This window comes from Dromaius novaehollandiae, chromosome 4 (assembly GCF_036370855.1).
Source record: "Dromaius novaehollandiae isolate bDroNov1 chromosome 4, bDroNov1.hap1, whole genome shotgun sequence".
In the NCBI taxonomy this organism is placed as follows: domain Eukaryota; kingdom Metazoa; phylum Chordata; class Aves; order Casuariiformes; family Dromaiidae; genus Dromaius; species Dromaius novaehollandiae.
In genome coordinates, this window is record NC_088101.1 from 74,987,139 (window position 1) to 75,006,552 (window position 19,414).

Below are 19,414 nucleotides of genomic sequence, written 5' to 3' on the forward strand. Positions count from 1 at the left end.
ATACATGTTCTACCGCTGATTTGTTTCTGTGGATTGGCCTTATATGAAATTTATTAATGATGCTAGAACTCATTAGAAATCAGAAGATACGCACAAACTTTCAAAAAGCTAAAGAACACATATGTTTACTTAGGATGTAGTCTCAAAACAGAACTTAATAATTCTTGGCATAAGAAAATTTAGGTACGCAGTTTCTGTGAAGTATTTTAATGCTACCTTATCAGATACCAAAAAATAATAGATAAAAAAGGGCACATCAAACACAGTTCTGGAACAGGCCCCAAGCTGCTCAATATTTTCAGACCACAGCTAGAGGACTGATGTCAACATGGCAGAAGACCACCAGCACTCTGGCACCTGTTATTTGTTTGGCAGACCTGGGATTTTACATGGCATGGATATAAATGTATTCTCTTAATATAGCAGTTTGAAACATTACCTTCTAAAGATATGTAAAGACATTAATAGGACAATGAGAGGACAATGAGAAGTCACTTTTACTGCTACCTCTGCTGTATACATGCTGTGTTCTGTTCTTGCAGCAGTCTGGGCACTTTGCTCAGGAACAACATTTCTACAGGGTTTTTTGATATAAAGAAATAATATACAGAGAAGACTTTGCAATAAAGCTTATCATTCATTCTTCCTTGCTATTCTCTTTATTACCCTCATTAATATTGCTTTTCTGTCTCCAGACCTGAGCTTCCAAGTGCTTTCTCATCTTTAATTTCTCTCACCTGAATAGGCCCATGGGACTTACCACAAGGGTAACATTAAATATGTTCATAAGTCTTTCCAGGATTTGTATCTATGCATCTGGTATCTGATCGCAGTGATCATAACTGCAGCTTTAACAACCCTTCTGCAGCCAACAATACTGAAAGAGATGCAAGTTTGCCTGGACTGGTGACACTGCTTTAGCCTATTGCAGTACATTGACAGTTCTCAGCAACAGAGATCGTTATCAAAGGAAACTCCTGGGAATCAATAAGATGAAATTTTTACTGAAGCCCTGGTACCTCCTAGCTGCCTAGATTTTATAGTTGCTTAAACACCATGCTCATTAGAGAGAGTTGGTTATTTATCTTCTTGGCATATAGGTCTTAAAGAATGCAACTTTAGATTGTCAGATTATACTGCCCTGAAAAATAAATCATGGAGTTTAAATAAAAAATAACCCAAACAGAACATGAACTACTAGCTGTGGGGAAAGATACTTATTGTGTCCAGCTCACATCTGTTTAAAGTACTAAAGTGCAAAAGAAGAGCCATTTCAGCAGTCTTCAGCTAGATCTGGAATTGGGGGGGGGGGGGGGGGGGGGGGAAGAGTGTCAGCTTACGAATTACAAGCTTAATTACAGCTGGGATAAGACATTTGAGAACCCAAAGGAAAAATGATTTGCTGAATGTCAGTACGCTCAGATGCCCACCAGCGAGCAGTCCCTCCTCTATTTCAAGGTTTCAGTGAAGACAACATACATGTCAACCACAGTAGAAGAAACATAAACTAATGAAACTGTGTGTAAGCTGTAATTACACTGTCTCAGTGAATGGCACTTGGGGTATTGTGAACAGATTGTACATGTTAATTCACACAGGGCTTAATGAAGCATTCCCTGTTCTACAAACTTCACCACTTGATTTAATTAACCTTCATACCTATACATGCACTACCTACCAATCATAAATGTTGGAAAATCCTTAAATGAACTACAGTGCTTTGGAGCTACACTAGGAAAATAAGAGAGGCTCAGTTTACGTTCAGTTTGGAAGCTCAAAAGTGAAATGCAAGCAAATTATGAGGTTCTTGGATGATAAAAACACATGTCAAATTTGGGCCTAAATGAGCTCTCCCAAACATAAGATCTAGCCTCTTAAAAGCGAATTGCAACAAAGCAGAATCAAATCATCCACAAAAAAAAATTTTTCAAAGACTTTATTAGAAGGGAATCAAACCTTAAAATAATCTGAGAGACTCCACCGTATAGAAGACTTTCAGATATTAAAAGGTGACAGGGTGCAGAAAAAACTAGATAGCTAACACAGACAGAAATATGACTTAGGATTTTAGGCATAGCTTTGTACGATGCAAAGGGAGTAGAGATATATTGTGTGTGCGTGTGTGCGCGTGCGTGTGTATCTGTGTCTGCATGCCTGTGTGTGTAATTATATATGATTTACCAACTCTAAAAATGTAAAAGACACTTATCCTTGACTCAAAGGTAGAAATCATCTTAGACACCACGGCAGGACTGAACAGCGTTTTTACACACACCCCTGTGGGCCTCACATTAATCTGAGCCTTCATGTCATCCATTACCACCAGGAAAGAAGAATGCAGGGGGCAAGGTGGGCTGAAATGAGATTGCAAACCATATCTTGCCCGCAGGCTAGACGCTCCCAATCCTGTCATAAAGTTTAATCCACCTTCCCCTTTGAGCCCTGCCTATCCTGAGCTGTGACTGCCCGAAGCCTTTCAGCCGGGCAGGAGCTGCAGCTGCACGCCCTCCTGAAGTCGCGGAGCCGTCACCGGCTTGACGGCACGGGCCCTGCAGGAATTCCCTGTCCTGTGCCACGCTCAGACCAGCCTGCCACAACCACCGCTTTGGCTCTGCAGTCTGAAATCACTCCAGAGTAACTCCCCTGAAGAAGCGCTACACTAGGTTCATGGCAGTAAATCTGCATGAAGAATGACTCTCTACTGCCTGGATCCCATTGACTAGAGCCATCCTGGCTCTAGTCATTCATGACTGGATATTGGGGCACTGCAGATCAGTGGGGTTTTCCTGTTGACCGCAAAGAGTGAAACATGGACCGATTATAACCACTCATTTCAAATTTTTTTTCCAGTATGGTGCTTTAGACTGCTATATAAATTCCCAGTCAGACCATCTAGAGCTTAAGCCCAGATATCTAGAAATGAAAAAGCAGGTCCTGTCCATTTTCCTCCTTCCAGTGAGAATGAAAGGAAAAAGGGGCAGAAATTGCTGCCCTGTACTATGAGGTAAAACAAAGAGAAAGAATTGTATCTCAGAAAGGCACTTCCATGCCAGAGGAGTTACCAGGGCTGCTCTTGGCAGGCAGGCCGCAGCTGAATTTACTCCACAAAGATGTAATAGCTGCATAAATGACAAAGCAGAATCAACACATCTCTGCTTCCCTTCCCCCTACAATTCAAATTTGCATAACATATACTTAACATTTTATTTCATTAAAAAATCAAGTTGGAGTTACTTAATGCACAAATTAGAAAAGCACTCAGTATTGGTTTAGAGAACACATGCTGAATTGGAGAAATACTGGTACATGCTTCACAATAACAAAGAGGAAAGGAAAGCTGCAGTGATAATTTATGTGAATCTCCAAAGTCATTTTAATAGTATCTCTCATAAAAAATTAATCTGTGAAAGTTAGCAAGCATGACACAGAGGAGGAGAACCACTGGACTGGATAAAAGTTGGCTGAGGGATAAAAGGGAAAGTTTGCCAGCCACGGAAAATGAGGACTCTGTCTGCATTTTAAAATTGAATTGTCTGTTTTTCGGTCCAGTCCTCAAGATTTACATTACAAGCAAAAGGAGTATAAATACCTTTCTACTAGTCTATAAAACAGCACTGATTCTTACTTTAAAAAGAACAAAACAAAACCACGTAAAACAAAATAAAATACAAAAAGCCCTACAAAAAGCCACAACATTTATGGTTACATTCTATACCACTCCAGGAGAGAGATTTCAAGGAGGGGGCAGGAACCTGTGTAATAGAGGCTATAAAACAAGATTTTGAATTAACTGAGAATTCAGCCAACCTTGACAACTTAAACAGAAGGTACCAAATCTGTCTTTTTACTTCAACAGAGCTATGCTATTCACTTCACATGAGAATCTGGACCCACGTCAATGTCATTTTGCCATAAAGGATAATAATAATTGTATTTATATTATATCCCTCCAAGGCACAATGTAAGATCACTCAAGCAAGTTAAAAACCCCATACTACATGAAAATATTTAATATGTTACAAACCTGTATTTACTATTTTTCACTCCAGTTAAAGATTCGCAGCCATTGTAAAGCAATGGAGCATTTTGTCTTGTGCAATTTTATTGATGCAACTGAACAAACCAAATGATGCAAATGAACGAGTGTTGCTCACTCTGAAGAACATACAGTAATGAAGCCACGCTGCTGCTAATTACTCGAGGGTCTGCCTTCACCTTTTTTATTCTCTCCTTGACTCTCAATTCTTGGGTCCCAGCTGCACAGTAGTAATTTGAATCTCAGGATACTGATACAGCAAGAAGTACCATCATGCCACAAAGTGCCACGCTCCAGGGTGACCAGGGACACAAAACAGAGTGAGTGACAGTCTAGTTGGTGTTTAAGTTTTGGTAGTGTTTGATATGGAATATACTTAAGAGTCATCATGCTACTGCCATACTGGCAGTGTTTGATATGAAATATACTTAAGAGTCATCATGCTACTGCCATACTGGCAGATGGTCCATCACTACTCAGGGTGGTCCAGCTTAATAGCAAGGACACCAAAGGCCCCAATGCAGCTTTTCTTCTCACCTTGTAGAAAGTGAAACTGGGGCTACTGCTTTCGACCCCTGCACCAGCTAAGTCCAAGTCCAAATTATCTCAGTTCCCAAGTGCTCTCAACATTGGCTAGTGTGCCGAAAGGGGCCCCTGCTGCCACTGTTTCCTCCTCCTCTTCCACAGCATTACTGAAAAAACCATATCCGAACCAGACAGCTCCAGACAGAGTTCGGCACTGTCTGAGGGAATTCGCTACAGGTCAGAACACACCTAATAGCTCAAGACCCTCCATGCATTCAGAAGGAACTTGGGTACACTTCTGTCTCCAAAATTAAGCCAGAGGTGGGTGTCGTCTTCTTCAGGCCAAAGCACTTGTGACTTGCATACTCAAGCACCCAGAGAACCTTGTGTTTCAGAACAGAAGCACCCTCCCCAGGCCACGTGGTATTTGAGCACTCTCAGTTAGGCAACTATCAACCCTTTAAACTGTGTTCAAAGCTTAATCTGAGCCAGTTGCTGTCTACACTGAAGAGGAAAGAAAACTGATACATTGTTCAGAATGGTGCAGTCTTGGAAGCCCCAAGCTTCCACCATACAGCAAGGGAACAGGGCAGGATCTGACCCTGCAGGGCAGTCTCCTTGTGCTCTCCCATCTTCCCTGCACAACTGACCCACAAACTCACCTTTTTGTACTTTGCATTGTGTGAAGAAGAGCAGATTGTCATTACCCAACCCAGAGGGCAAGGCTGCTACTACCACCTTACAAACAGAGTCTGTTCAAGAGTCCATAGCTCTTCAAGGACATTAACAGTGGCCAGGCTGCCATGTGAGGCAGCGCTTGGCTATTCAGGCGGTGCTCAAATAGCTTCTCTCCATCTAGAGAGAAGCAAGCAGGCTGGATGGCAGTGTTTGCCAAAGTATTCTTCCAAAGGATCCTTGCCAAAGTATCCTTCCTGTCCTGCCAAAGTATCCTTCCCCACTGTAGTCAGTTTACTATAAATCAGAAGTATAAGTAGTCCTGAAAGGCCTGAGAAACAAGCAAATGGTCAAAAACTGGTGATAAGAATTCATGTTCCAACTATTATTTTCAGAATTGAGGAATGCTTTTATGAATACCAACCTCTAGGTTCTTGTGGGGATCACTTCCTCAAGAGTCTGGAGTTCATGTCTTGTCTGGAATAGTGGAAGAGTAATATATACAGAATAATCCTGGATTTGTAAAAATTTTGAACTCAACAGGTAGCAAATTAAGCTCACAGCATTTTTAACACCCTCATACTCAAGTGACTGCAAAGAAAGAAACTATGCCGGACATGTGGTTAATTAGTGTAAAGGCAGAGTTGACGGTTAAAGGTGAGAAGAGTGTCCTCTCCTCTTCACCCTACATGAACGATATGCCATAGTTCATGTACCACTGAAAACGTTGTGGTTTCTTCTGGCTTATAGTCAGAAGACTTTTAGAAGTCCAAAGCTGTAAAATAACCTATGGCCCTAACTGACACTTATTTTGATATTATGACAGAACAAAAAGCCAATATGGCTGATACCTGGTTTCACAGCCTTAACTAAAAACACTTTCCCCCCTCTTTGGCAGTACTGTGGATCTTATTAAATAAACAAACTTAGATTCCCCCCCCCCCTTTTTTTTTTTTTTTTTTTTTTTTTTTTTTTTTTTTGCTATTCCCGCAATAATCACAGGTGATAAAAACAATAGGAGTTTTGTTTTTTTCCTAGGGCTCTGAAAAGTTAGGGGTCAGTGAACTAAGCTGTCCTCCATTTGCTTGTGTGCTACAAAAATAGACTTTGGTTTGCAACAGCCACATCTATATTGTATGCACGGCTTCAGAGTCCAACTGATTGGAGACATTTCTACGCTAGTCTTCAATTTAACAATACAGGGCATAGCAGAATAAAGCAATAGATTTGGAAAAAGCTATTTATAGTGCATATGCCCCAAGGAGATATAGCTAATAACTAATTCATTTCACATCACACATTTGAATGCAATATAGAAACTTCCCAGTTTCTATCAGCACAGGAGAAAAGACCCCACTGTGGCTTTCTTTAAAATAATTAAGGATTTTTTACCAAAACATTTTAATCAAACTAAGTCTCCACAGTAGTCATTTATTTCTCTGACTTATATCTGCTTCTTTAAGAGGACCGTGCCTATTAAAGATTTGATAAAAACAGTTCACAACATAGCAGTTTGACAAGCTATTAAAAGTGAAACTCATCTTCCTAGATAACACATTTGTTTATCAAAAGGTTTTCTACAAGCTGGACTAAAATCCAATATACTATCCTATCAACAGGACACAAATCGAAAAATCTGCTAAAAATGTTCAGTGGGCAATGCAACTGGGACATCTGCATATGAGGAAAAGGTTTGGGGTTGGTTCAGTTTTTTGTTGTAGGGAAAACAGATCAGTTAAAGTATTGCTCAGTGGACTAGACAGCTGAATATTTTATTACAAATGATTAAGAATTAAACAACAGATAAGAAAGTAAAATAAGGATTTGCAGTACCCAAGAGACATCAACAGTCACACTGAGTTTCCCTTGTGCTGCAATTGTGGCAGAAGCCAAGCAGCCAACAGCCACAGTGCTCAGCACAATGATAGCCTCCTAATTTCTCCAGACCCTCAAATCTTTGCTTTCTTTTTCTGTTCTTCCACATGCTGATACCAGGTGTTGTAACAGCTTGACTGCAATGAGAATGTCCTGGGAACAGTGTGGTTTCAGCGAATACTAGTGCCAAAGCTGCATCATAAATAAACCGGTAGGGGATGCTGCAAGGAGATCCAGCTGGTCCTCGACAGGAGCTACCATTGTCATGGGACTGCACTGTACCGTAGCACAAAAATAAGGGCCCTTGGTAAAAAAGGAAAACCAAAGCTGTACACTGAGCAAACAAGGACCCACTCTTTAACCTAGAACTTTATAATTAAAAGGCAAGTTTTTGTTAATAAGTTTTATGCTCAAATTGTAATTAATTGTTGTATGAAACAATGTGAATTAACTCCTCTAATTTGTAATCCAGTGCCCCTAGGGCCCATGCTTTTTACTCAGTAGCATGACAGCATCCTAATTTACTTTTACCACAGCAGAAGCAGCATGAAAATTATTTAAAACACACGTTAAACATAAAAGAATAACTAGATATTGTGAGCTTATGTAGTAATTTAAGTTGAAGGTTCAGTGAAAATGCTGGGAAACAACAGGGAAGAATAAATACATACACATCCTAATGACTTACACATAATTGCCTTTTTATTAAGCAATCTGCTATCAAAAGCAGTTACTTTATAGATGGGATGCTTGTTTTCAATTTTATCAGTCATAAAATATAATGGGTAAAACCTGGATAAACATATTCTCAATCCCTAATTAAATTTCACAAAGAATGCAGATCACCTTCAATATCCCCTAAGGGCTTTTAGGGTTTGGGTTGTTTTTTTTCTCTTTCAGTAAAATATTCTGATAGCATTAGGAAGTACTAATCAGGTGACAGTGAACAGCCATTTCCAGAATCAGACCTTTTCGAGGCTGTACAAAGATGTACTACTATGGATTTTCTGTGTGTTGGGTTTTTTTGGGGAAATGGGGAGGAGCTGGTCTGAGGTTTGTTCATTTTTAGGTTGGGGAGGGCTTTCAGGAGTTTTTTATTCTGTTTTTGCTTTTGCTGTCTGTTCATTTCATTATATTTACTGTATTACATACATATTGTCCAAATGCTTTACATTCTGAATCACTGTATTAATCATTACAGAAATATGTCCCCATTGCCCAGCAATGAAGTAACAATATATTAACTACTCCAATTATTAAAAGCAAGTTATCTAAATTACAATGAGAAAAAGCATGCGAGTTTGTGAAGTGTAGTTAGTTATATGGCTGTTTAATAATAATTACTAAATCAAATAATATCAAATGCTTATATTTCAGATTTTACTCTGAGCTAGACCTACACAATATATGTTACCCATCAGCACACAGAGACTCTACACAACTTTTGAAGTCAGAAATCAGCTTAGGTGTTTAGATTCCTAAATACAAGGTACAATACCAGCTATTAAAAGTGATCATCACTTTTCAATTTTTGCTTACATCGTACTTAACAGCTTGAAGAGCATTATGTGATCACTAGTGATTCTATTGACTCTTTAATCATGACTTCTGCCCATCAACTCAGCAGCAGTAGACTTTTTTTAAGCTGTTATTTAAATTAATTGTTATTAATTGCTGTCCCAATGTAAACTAATTAATAGTTTCATTACACAAATAGGTGAAATAAAACCCAAAATAGAAGTAAATACTAAAACCAAACAACTAATAATACCGAATAAAAGCTTTTCTGTTTTCATCAAATGTAAGAATTATCTATTTCCCTAAGGAAATTCCCAGAATTTCACTAATAAATCTTATAGCAAGGGAACAGCACAGAAGTATAAGCTGCGAAAAATTTCCTAGAACAAAGAAAATGAAATTACTTCATCCAAGTGCTTTGACCTGCCAACTGCTGAAGTCTTTGCAAACAATAGATAAAAGGACTTATCACAAACTCTGGGGATGGAGAAGGAAGGTAAGTATTTGACACAGACCACTACAAGCCAGCTGTATGCCATGATAGGTGGTATCATAATTCAGCAAGCAAAGATGTACTCATCTTCCTGTTCCACTAATAATGCACACAGAAAACTACCAATTATCCATGTGCCAAAGGTGTGACCTGTTGCTATCAACTGAAAAGACCGACATATTCCTCAATTATTTGCTGTATTGCACTAATTAAACAGGAGAATTATGGGAACCTTTCATTAACCTCTCAGCAAGTATATACATTTTTTAAAGAGTTGCATTCAAAAGGGCAACCATCTGCAGGCCAACTCCGCAAGGCTGAACCCCAAAGGCATTCATTCTTAAAAGCTAATATACTTTTGCCAGACAACAGAAACCAGGTTTTAGGTAGCAGCTTGAAAGCCATGTGCAACTCAAATTCCTTATGCGTGACCTAGAGGCTTCTTAACTGTGGTCATGCTCAACAGGACTAGCTGATTGTTTAGACAGTAGGTACTACAGGATCTCCCTTAGCAGGACCTGGACATTCAGAGAGGGCCAAAAGTGCGAGCAGATCTGAGCCCACAGCTGTCCACTCCAGACCTCAGCTGCTCTCCCAGCCCTTCCTAGTACTTTGTGCACTAGGGAGAAGCCAGCGGAAGATCTTGCATCTGGCACAGCAGCAAGACAAGGATGAAGCTCAACATTTGAAGGTGGAGGCAGGGAAGAGCCACAGCCCAACATGCAGCATGAAGAAACTCAGAAGACACAACCAGGAATCATTCCCCCCCCATCTTTGGGAGAAAGGAATGAGAGCTCTGAAGTCTTATACAATTCCTATTCAATATCCAATCCATTTACAAATCAAAATTTGAATAAACTGTGCAATTAGATTTATACTCAGCCAATGTCACACTTAGGTAAGACAATAAAAAAATGTTTCACCAATGTTACATTTTAGATCTCATGGACTATCCAGGCACAGGAATATATTCTACTGGATACCAGAGAAGGTCTTTTAACATGCGGACCAATGCCACAAGTCCAAAAAACAAACTGAAACTGTTAATGATCTGTGTTAATAAAGTTATCTCCCCTATCATTCAAAGGAGACACAGGTAAGAGAGAGAAGATATTTCCATCTAAAACAAAAGCAAAGAGAAATTCCAGCCTCAGAAAGCAGGTCAGTTGGCACCAAGATTGCTTGCTTACTCCCACAGTTAGATGAGATATTGAAGCAGATACAGAAAAACCTAATTATTAAATATCAGTTAGAATAGTACATTATTGATCTATTTTTTATTTTGCTAACACAGCTGTTATTTTATAGTCAAAACCTATGTTTTGTTAGAACAGAGTGTTTCCATTTTATGATTGCTGACTATGCAAAGCAAATTGCAAAATATATGTCAAAAAGGAGGTCGATGTTCGTTTCAGATTATGTTTCTTTTCCACAGGTGATAAAACCAAATAAAGTTGTGTTGCCAACAGTCCTGTGTACTTGCCACTGAAGGCAAGTTTTTAAATCTCAGGAGCAGGTAAGTTCCCCACTTAGCTGCAAACTTGTAAGGAGCTGGCAACATTAAATGCCAGAGCCAGGCCAGAAGTCTCTTTCAGTTAATTTTTTTGCTAAGAGACAGATAGTGAAAAGATAGTCCACAACAATGGGGACAAACCATGCTGTCACAACTACTCAAAAAGCAACAGAATCAAGAGTCAAACGAGATCAAAAAAGGTTAGTATACATGACTGTACCTTGGTCTATCATTTGGAAGATATAATTTATCAGTGCAAGCAGTGCAGCTTGTCTACTATATTTAGGGCTAAAACCAGATGGATTCAGTCAAGGAAATCTGAGGATTCTAGATGTCACCAGAGTCGCCTTGTGCACAAGCTTCCTTATAGCTTTCCCTAAAAAACAAAGAAATTCAAGACAAAAAAAAATAGTGAAAATTTTCCTCATCTAAGGATAATTTTTCAATCAGGAACAAAACTGTTGACCGTGTAAGCAATGCAGACACCCTGTTCCCCTAATTGCTTTCAATAACAGAAAAATACTTCCTTAATGGACTTTTCCCAGGCTTAGAAGACAAGAATGTAAATCACAAGTTGTAGCCCAGATCTCTCCAGCTTCTATACCCACTTCCACCAGTGAGTAATTAGCTGAGACTCAAGAGAGTTTCCTCTCTCATCCTCCTAACCCTACCGGAGTAGAGAGTATTTCTAGAATTACTAGGAGGTGCTGATAGTTCAGTCCTGATCTAAGTCACCAAAATAATTAAGTACCTTGAAAATTCCTTAGTGTGAAACCCTTCATAGAGCTAGGGAGGGGAGTCAACTCAGATTAATCAGTTTACTCTTCATCAAGAACAGTTCAACAGAAATGACTGTTGAGGCAGGGTTTAAGAAGCATTAACTACTTCAGTTAATAAATTGAAAACGGACCCCAGAACACCAGCCTACAGGATCTACAGAACAGGTGCTCTTTCATTTTTAATGGAATGTAGGATCTGTTAACAAAAAAAAGATAAGAAATAAAATCACACAAGCAAAGAAGTAAAATGCTCTACTTCAGAGAAACAAACTGCATTTCTGTCTTCAGAACATAAGCAGGTGAAGTTAAGGAACCCATTTTATATTAATATTGGTATTCAAGGCAGAGTAGCCCAAAATATCAGCCCCTCACCCCCAAAATACTATTGAGTCCATATAGCATCACAGAGAATAACCTTACAGATCCTTGTGGAAATACATTCTCCATTTTAATTCGCATCTTTTACTTTTCTTCAAATGCCTTTCCTTTGTGTAGAGGGAGATATACTGGAAAGCAAATAAATGCAAGTACCGCATAAGAAAAAAGAGTATTATCCATGCCAGGATGATTTCAGTGCTTATTTACACATGCTTATATTTAAATTTGCAGAGCTCTGAAATTCAGCAAGATGAAGTGCTGTATCAAAGCAGTCCTTTTTATGAAGGCATTGATCATTATGTGAGCCTAGTCCAGACAGCACCAATCTATTTAACTTAGTCACTCAGGTGTGTGCCTGCACGCAGCTTACTCATGAGAAAGAGTTTTCTTTCGACTTGTTGTACCATTAAAAGCAGTACTTTGAATAAACAGTGAGTCTGAATCAAACTCACAGTATTTTTCTGTGGAAATGGGGCAAGTCCTCTGGGTATGTAGACTATCATAACTCTATAATTTCCAAAAGCAGTAGAGCTATGATAATTTACTCCAGCAGGGGATTGGTATACATCACTAATAGAACAGATTCAGTAAGAGTAACTAAAAGTTATCAGTATACAATATGTGAAAGGTTAAAAAAAAAAAAAAAAAAAAAAAAAAAAAAAAAAAAAGACATATAGAACGCTGTCTCCTAGAATGACAGATCAGTGCACCAAGTATTCTTTATATAACCAAAGTGAAGTACACTTCCCATCTCTTATACTGCACTTTCCTTAAAAAGACAGACTCTGCTAAATGAAATCCCATCCCTCATGACTTGTCTTACAAGATAGGTGGCAAGTAGACAGGGCAATTATTAATCAAATTTCTAAATGAAAGCACATAGGAATATATCTGAAGTACTTAACATGTGAAATCAATAACTACTAAAATCAACATCTTGCATAGAATTTCTTGCAAAAGGATTAAAATGCAGTGGTCACTGCAGAAAATACTTTCAAGTCATTGAATATTCTCGTCAACTTTATGGCTTAGGAATTTTAGATGCTCATCATTTTTTAAATGATATGATCAATGACTGCAGTGCTTGAATAACAAATAGATTTGTTTATCACTAGATCATCTAACTTACCACAGGAAGAGCTCATCTAAGCACTTATTTGCAGCAAGCACCTATGCAACATCTTTCTAAGTTACACTTCTGAAATTTCACCAGAACACATTTGTTAAGGTTTTCCACTTTTATACTTGAAATCTTCATCCTTTAATAAACTCCAGCACACTACATTCTAGTCACCATGTGAAATCCTGGACTAAAGACATTAATCATCCCTTGAAGAATACTGGCAGCGTGCTTATGATGATTTCAATTTCATAATCATTATCAGGATGCTTTCCACTATATTTTTAATATCCGCAACAGTAACAAATTAGCACCACTTTTCATCAGTGCTCTGTATACATTTTGAATACAACCCACCAAAATGCTCTGTCTGATAAGAACAACTCTCATTCTTTGCTCTCCCTCCCATGTTTACAAATTTATTTCTAGATGAAGATAAGAACCAATGTAAAATATCCCACATTTACTATACTGCAAAACTATGTGCTATATGGTACTGATGGTCACTGGGACAGGTCTTTTAACTTTGTATATAATTCTTTAAAATAAGTAAAAGGACACTAATAAACAGCTCATCTGAAAACAGCAGGAGATAAAAGATCAGTGAGCTGTACCATTAAAATGCACTGACTGCAAATGTGGATACACTTAAAAACTGTACCTCTTGGAAGCAGGATTATTATGTGCTAATATATCCAGTGACTACTAACAAATGTGAAACACTACATGCATTAAATCTGGCCATCCAAAACCATAAAAACTCTGCAAAAATCTCTTGATCCATCCAGATTCTTCTAGGGTCTTCATTTTACTGAAAGAAGTGGGAGTTTGTCCCATAAGTATATGTTTAAAGCATGGATTTGACATAAATAAAAATTACAAGTGACCTAAAAAGAATTTAGCCTGTTTAGCTAAACAGTCAATGGGGAGCACTCCGTGTTGCATTCACTAGGATGCAGGAATCCCAGTACAATAAATTAAAGCTTACAATTTACTGCAAACAAGGAAGACTTTTACTCTTCCTTTCAGTCTGCTGTAGCAACTCTTTGTTGCCCTATTTCATTTTTTCTTCATAGTATCTTGGAAGGTGGATTTTTCATTCTGTTGAAATAATCTGATGCTCCTATTCCTCTTGATCTGTTGCAAAGTCACGTACCACATATTTAGAAAGCTGCATCTCCTGCACCTCACAGCTGACTGCTTCACTGCTGGTGGCATGTACGCAGCATGTTGAGGTTTACTTGGATGTCACATGGCACTGAGGAATCCAAACACTATAGTGGAGCTATTATAGAGGAATAAAAGCTTTACCAGGCTTATGCTCTTCACCAGCATCAATTCAAGCCTGTCCAAGATTCAATTTCATTATCCAGTTACTATTCTCAGTCAAAGCCTTCATAACTACAAGGTAGTTTTGTTAGTATTCAGTGAGAGCAGAAGCATCATTTTTCACTAGCAGCAGCTTAGTCCACCGCAGGTCCTCATTACCCCCATGCCGAAAGAGAAGGACTACCACCCAGAACGGCAGCGTGAACGGAAAGGCAGGCTCTCGCGACACTTCTGCGAGCAATAAGCAAAGGCCTCTGGAGGAGATCCCACGATCAGTTGGGAGAGGATTGTGCCAGCGTGCTGAACAGAGAGCACAGACAAAAAGCATTGCTAGAGTAAATTTTTCCTTTGTCCAGTTATTTCCAAATTCAGATGTACTTTTTCACATACTCATTGATACTGGGTGCACCACCCAGGTTTTTGAAATCCTATCCTTCATTAACTAGCACTGTCTTCTACAAGCAGTGATTTCTAAATTGAAATGATGGTTTATTTGTGGTATAGCCATGAATTCAGAAAGCTGGTATGGAAGAGGCAGTATCTTTCACTGGACCTGCTGACACAGTTGCAGCCAGGGTGGGGAGGAGAGCAAACACACCCTCAAACACATAAGACCTCCTTAAAACCTGCAGAAGGCTTTGTCCTCAAAAGCCTCTTCTCTTCTTGGTGTTTTTTTTTTTTTTGATTTTTTTTTTTTTGGATAGTTGGCCTAACAGAAGATGTCACCTCTCTAAACACCTTGCCTTTCTTTTATCATTGCAGCTACAAATCAGCACCATTATGATTTTAAAGGCATTTCTGGAAGACTGTTAGCTGATGCAGAACTTTCTGATTAGCCGAACGGTAAAACTGAGATGGCAAGTGGCACAGTCTAGTATTTTACCATTAGCAAATAATATTCTGTCAAAAATATATTACCATTGAGTAAAATAATGTAAAACAAATGAGGATTACGTGCTGCAGTACAACTAAAATTGGTCACAGGATAAAGATACATGATAATTTTTTAGCCTGACATTAGTGAAGCCTTTGGGATGGTAAAGCAACATAGAGAATTTAGTTCACTGCTTCAGTTTTTAATCATCATCTTGAAAACTCACTATTGCTATGACCACTATTACTGCATTTAGTTAAAGACTACAGCATATATCATATAATCTGACTGCCATAAATATTTTCTTAAAATGCAAATTCTGTTGTTCTCCCAACCTCTGTAGATTTTCAAGCCAACAATAGTTGTTCTTTTGATTACTGATTTCTTACTCTGGGCTGAATCATTAAAAAAGCAAGCCGACTGTTTAAAAAAAGCTGAATACCATAGCAACTGACTTGCAACCTTACTAACATGCAGTAAGGATTTTTTATTTAAACAAGAGTTACAAGTGAAAATGTGAGGCCAAAAGCAGATCTGGTGCAAGATCAACAGCGCAACAAAGGTAAAAAAAAGTTGCTCAGCTCCTCCCCAATCTTTCCCTCTTAGTACCTTTTGATTGTAAAGGGCCGCAGCAAATCCTGAGATTCTTATTAAAATAGTTAAGGGAACAAGAAAATATCTGTGCTACGGCATTGACTCTGCATATATAAATATATATATATATATATATATATATATAAAAACAATGCAGACTCTTTGCAAAAACAAACAGGATTAGATATTGCAAAAACAAGTTATTAAAACAACTGAAAAATAACAGAGCTTGATTTTCAGTTTTAACCAATAATCATGTCACTCCATGATAAAAAAGGATAAAAGCTTCTAAAGAAACATCTCAAAATATATTTAATACTACATTGGCCAAGTCAGTGACACATCAAAATAGCCAAAATATTAGCAATGAAGTCTAAGGACTGCATCAGGTCTACAAGAAATATACCTGAAGAGCCATATTGCTCTAAGATAACAGTAAGAGTCCTTGCGCTTCAGGAAAGCATAATGCTCTCCCATGCAGCTGAAGAATGTAACTACGAAGTCTGCTTTAAAGAACACGTCCCCATCTGTCCTGGAGGGACACTGCATTGCACAGTGAAGAATTACAAGAATTATGGTCCAATCTCTTCTCCACCGTGTGTGGATGGCTTGTACAGAGACACTATTTCACTGCATAATAAGGACCTCAAGGACTTTCACTGTGGTTGGCCTCATAGGCCAGGGAAAAAACAGATTTGGTATTCTCAGTGCATGCATTTAAGTCGGAGTTCAAAACCCTGCTATGAAGTGACATATCAAGTCAAAAGGACTAAGTACAATACAGGCAGTAAAACCATCTAAACTGCTTTTAATATTATGGCTAATTTTTCAGCTAAAGAAATATGAGTTAAGTTCTTAATTATACAGTGTCAAATTAAGCTACTGGATCTTCACAAGTAACATTCCTTCTGACCTGCTACTGACATTAAGGAGTGCTGCAAGTCACCCACACCGATGAAAACTCCAACACTTGCTGGCAGTCTAAATGTGGGTTTGGTGCGGGGAGACAGAGGAAGGAAGGCCTTACTTTAGGTTCCCAAATCACACACACAGGCACGCACACACACTTGCTTTCCTACACAAATCAGAAAATGTAAATCAAGGACAACAACTTATCACAACAACAAAGGTCACACTCCAGAAGGGCTAGGATACAAAATTGTCTTTGATATCGGCTCTGAAAGACATTCCCTGTGCTCAGAGTGGCATGGAAAAAATAACAAAGATAGAGTACCACAGCAGAGATTCAGTGACTGAAGGACACAGTGGTAAGGACAAAATTAGAGCTTGAGACAGAATGTAAAATGAAAAAGCAAGCTGGTCAGTAATGGGTCAGACCAATGCCTCCAGTCACAGTGTTTCAAGAACTGTTTGGGAGAGGGCAAGAAGAATGCTCAGAAAGTCTGAAAAAAGAACACTTCTCTATTACCCTTCACCTGGCAGAAGGGAACTATCTGAGCACAAATATTTATATAGTTCTTGTCATGAAATTTATTACAACAAATTATAATTATTTTATATACAGTACTATCAGAAATTTTAAAATTAACTTGAATCATCAGGGGTTTTTGTCAAAAAAAAAAAAAAGTAAACTTTTTAAGGACACATATCTGCATGTAAGCCCAAACTGAGAAATATCAGAAAAAAACTCATTAATGAGAAGGAAACTCACTGTTAAGACAGAAGGACTTGTTCCACTTAGTATGTGGAACTGCTGATACAGATGGTGCCCCAAAAAAGTATTAATCATAAAATGGGGCATCTCAACACAAGCACAGTATACTCAACCAACAAAACAATCTGCCTGGTTACAATGATCCACTCACAGCAAAACACATAAACCATCAAACAGAAATGCAACTCACCAACTCTCATATTATTACAATGTTCTTTTATATATATATATGAGCAGAACTTAATTTTTTCCCATAGTTAGACATCCACGTTCACAAGTGAGCTGACCTAGGCAGTTCAAGATGCTCTGCAAACTGGGTCTTTGCCCATTTAAGCCCAGAAGAAGCAGAGTTAAATGAGGAATTTTAAGAGATGGGAAAAAAAAACAGTAGCACAAGCTGTGCCATCTATGTGAAACCTCTACCAAACTCCCCCACTGTTATACACAAAGAACAGCATCCCCTCTAGAATTATGTATTACCTCCTCTGAGAAGCTCTTAACCCCATTATGAAGATGATAAACCACAGCAGTGAAGTTAGCCGACTTGCCCAAGGACACCCACAGTATCAGTGGCTAAGTGAGAAACAGAACAAGAACTTTCTTTTTTTAGTTCAAACAAAAAACTCCCTCTATACATGTGCCGCTAGTACAGAAGACAGAGTCAGTGCCATTTCATGCAGTTTTCTATACTCCAGCTAAAAAAAGGAAAACAAAACAGATGGCATGTGCAACAGAGTTACTCAGCAAGTGAGAGACAGAAAAAGAAGAGAAACAAAGAAAGAGAGAAAAGGCTACATGCCCGTACTTTTATTTGCAAGTATTCAGGGTTTGCATCGTCTCTGGGAAATCTCAGACTCTAAGTAACAACATTTAGTACATGCACCGTCTCAGTATGCCACTTCCTCTAGGAGACAATCATTTTCAAAAACACCTTTATTCACTTCTTGTAAAGTGACATGATACAATGAACTGTAGACATCTTTATCACATATGCTTTTTGTGGCTTCTGTAGTCCATTGTCACAAGGGCTCCCTTCAAACAGCCATCTGGGGTGAAAACAAAAATAAGCAATAGACACCCTTACCTCCAAGCCCATCTCCAGAATCAACCTCATAGATGCTCTCCCCTTCCATGTTGTCTGCAGGACCCAGCAGAAAGCAAGATCTCCCACAAGTGATTTGCTCCGGCTCCAGAAGGAAGCTGAATCCACCCACTCTGCAGCCAGCAAGCGATATCTTTCAAACAAAAACATAAAAACAAAGCCATTGATCCACTTCTGTTAAACACAGTAGAGGTCATTTCATTTTCTCCCTTAAGCCCCTTAATTTTCAAGACTGTATGTCAATTAGTTCCACATCTAGTATCTCGGCTTCTTATTTTGGACCACTTGGGTTATATCTATACTGCTTTTTTTTCAGTTGATATCTGAGCTCCTTTTTACTTGTAGATGCAACCAACCATTCACAGTACAAACCCTCTATCCCACATAAAGAGGTTGCATCAACCCAAATTCCAGAATTATACTGAGGGAGAACGCCTCAGCACAGACCCATGCTTTTATTCATGTGGCCTGAAAGGACTAGGGGTGGGCAAAACGGAGCAATTTATCACCCATTCACAGGATTAGCTCTTCTTTGGAACACTGTGGATGCTCTGAGCCCAAATTACATTCAGGTTGCAAACAGCAACACAGTCTGAAAGCACACAGATTGTGTGGGTTGGCTTTCTCAAGCCTACTCTTTGGTTAGGCAGAGAGAGCATCTCAGCTTAGCAATGAACTTGATTCGCAGATGGGTGTAAAGAAAAGTGTAAAGATGAGTGCAGAGAAAAGAACAAACCCTTAGGAGAAAGACAATAAGGAAGCAAAAACTCTTTTCCCTAAATTGAGCCTGAATAACTACTTGCCTTTCTATTACTCTGCACCACTGTAGTTGTTTTTTACCACCTCCTTCTCTCTTTGTGTAAAAGAGAAATAACTCTCAATGAATTTTTTAAAAGTACTAATGAGTCAGGAAACACCCACGCATCAG

The 19,414-nt window shown here is 38.6% G+C and overlaps 1 protein-coding gene across 5 annotated transcripts in view; it reads right to left on the bottom strand.

The window, feature by feature from the left end:
• The window catches only part of PPP2R2C (protein phosphatase 2 regulatory subunit Bgamma), a 198,527-nt gene that overhangs the window by 80,525 nt on the left and 98,588 nt on the right, over nt 1–19,414 (bottom strand). For 2 of the 5 annotated variants that reach the window (XM_064511457.1, XM_026121980.2), the window contains exon 2: nt 18,469–18,619. The exons of 2 other annotated variants lie outside the window; for them this stretch is intronic. In XM_064511457.1, coding sequence (XP_064367527.1) covers nt 18,469–18,517 — 49 coding nt within the window. In that variant the 5' untranslated portion in view covers nt 18,518–18,619. Of the gene's footprint in view, nt 1–10,855; nt 11,012–18,468; nt 18,620–19,414 lie in introns of all 5 variants that reach the window. One more of the 5 variants, XM_026121981.2, reaches the window with a different exon arrangement.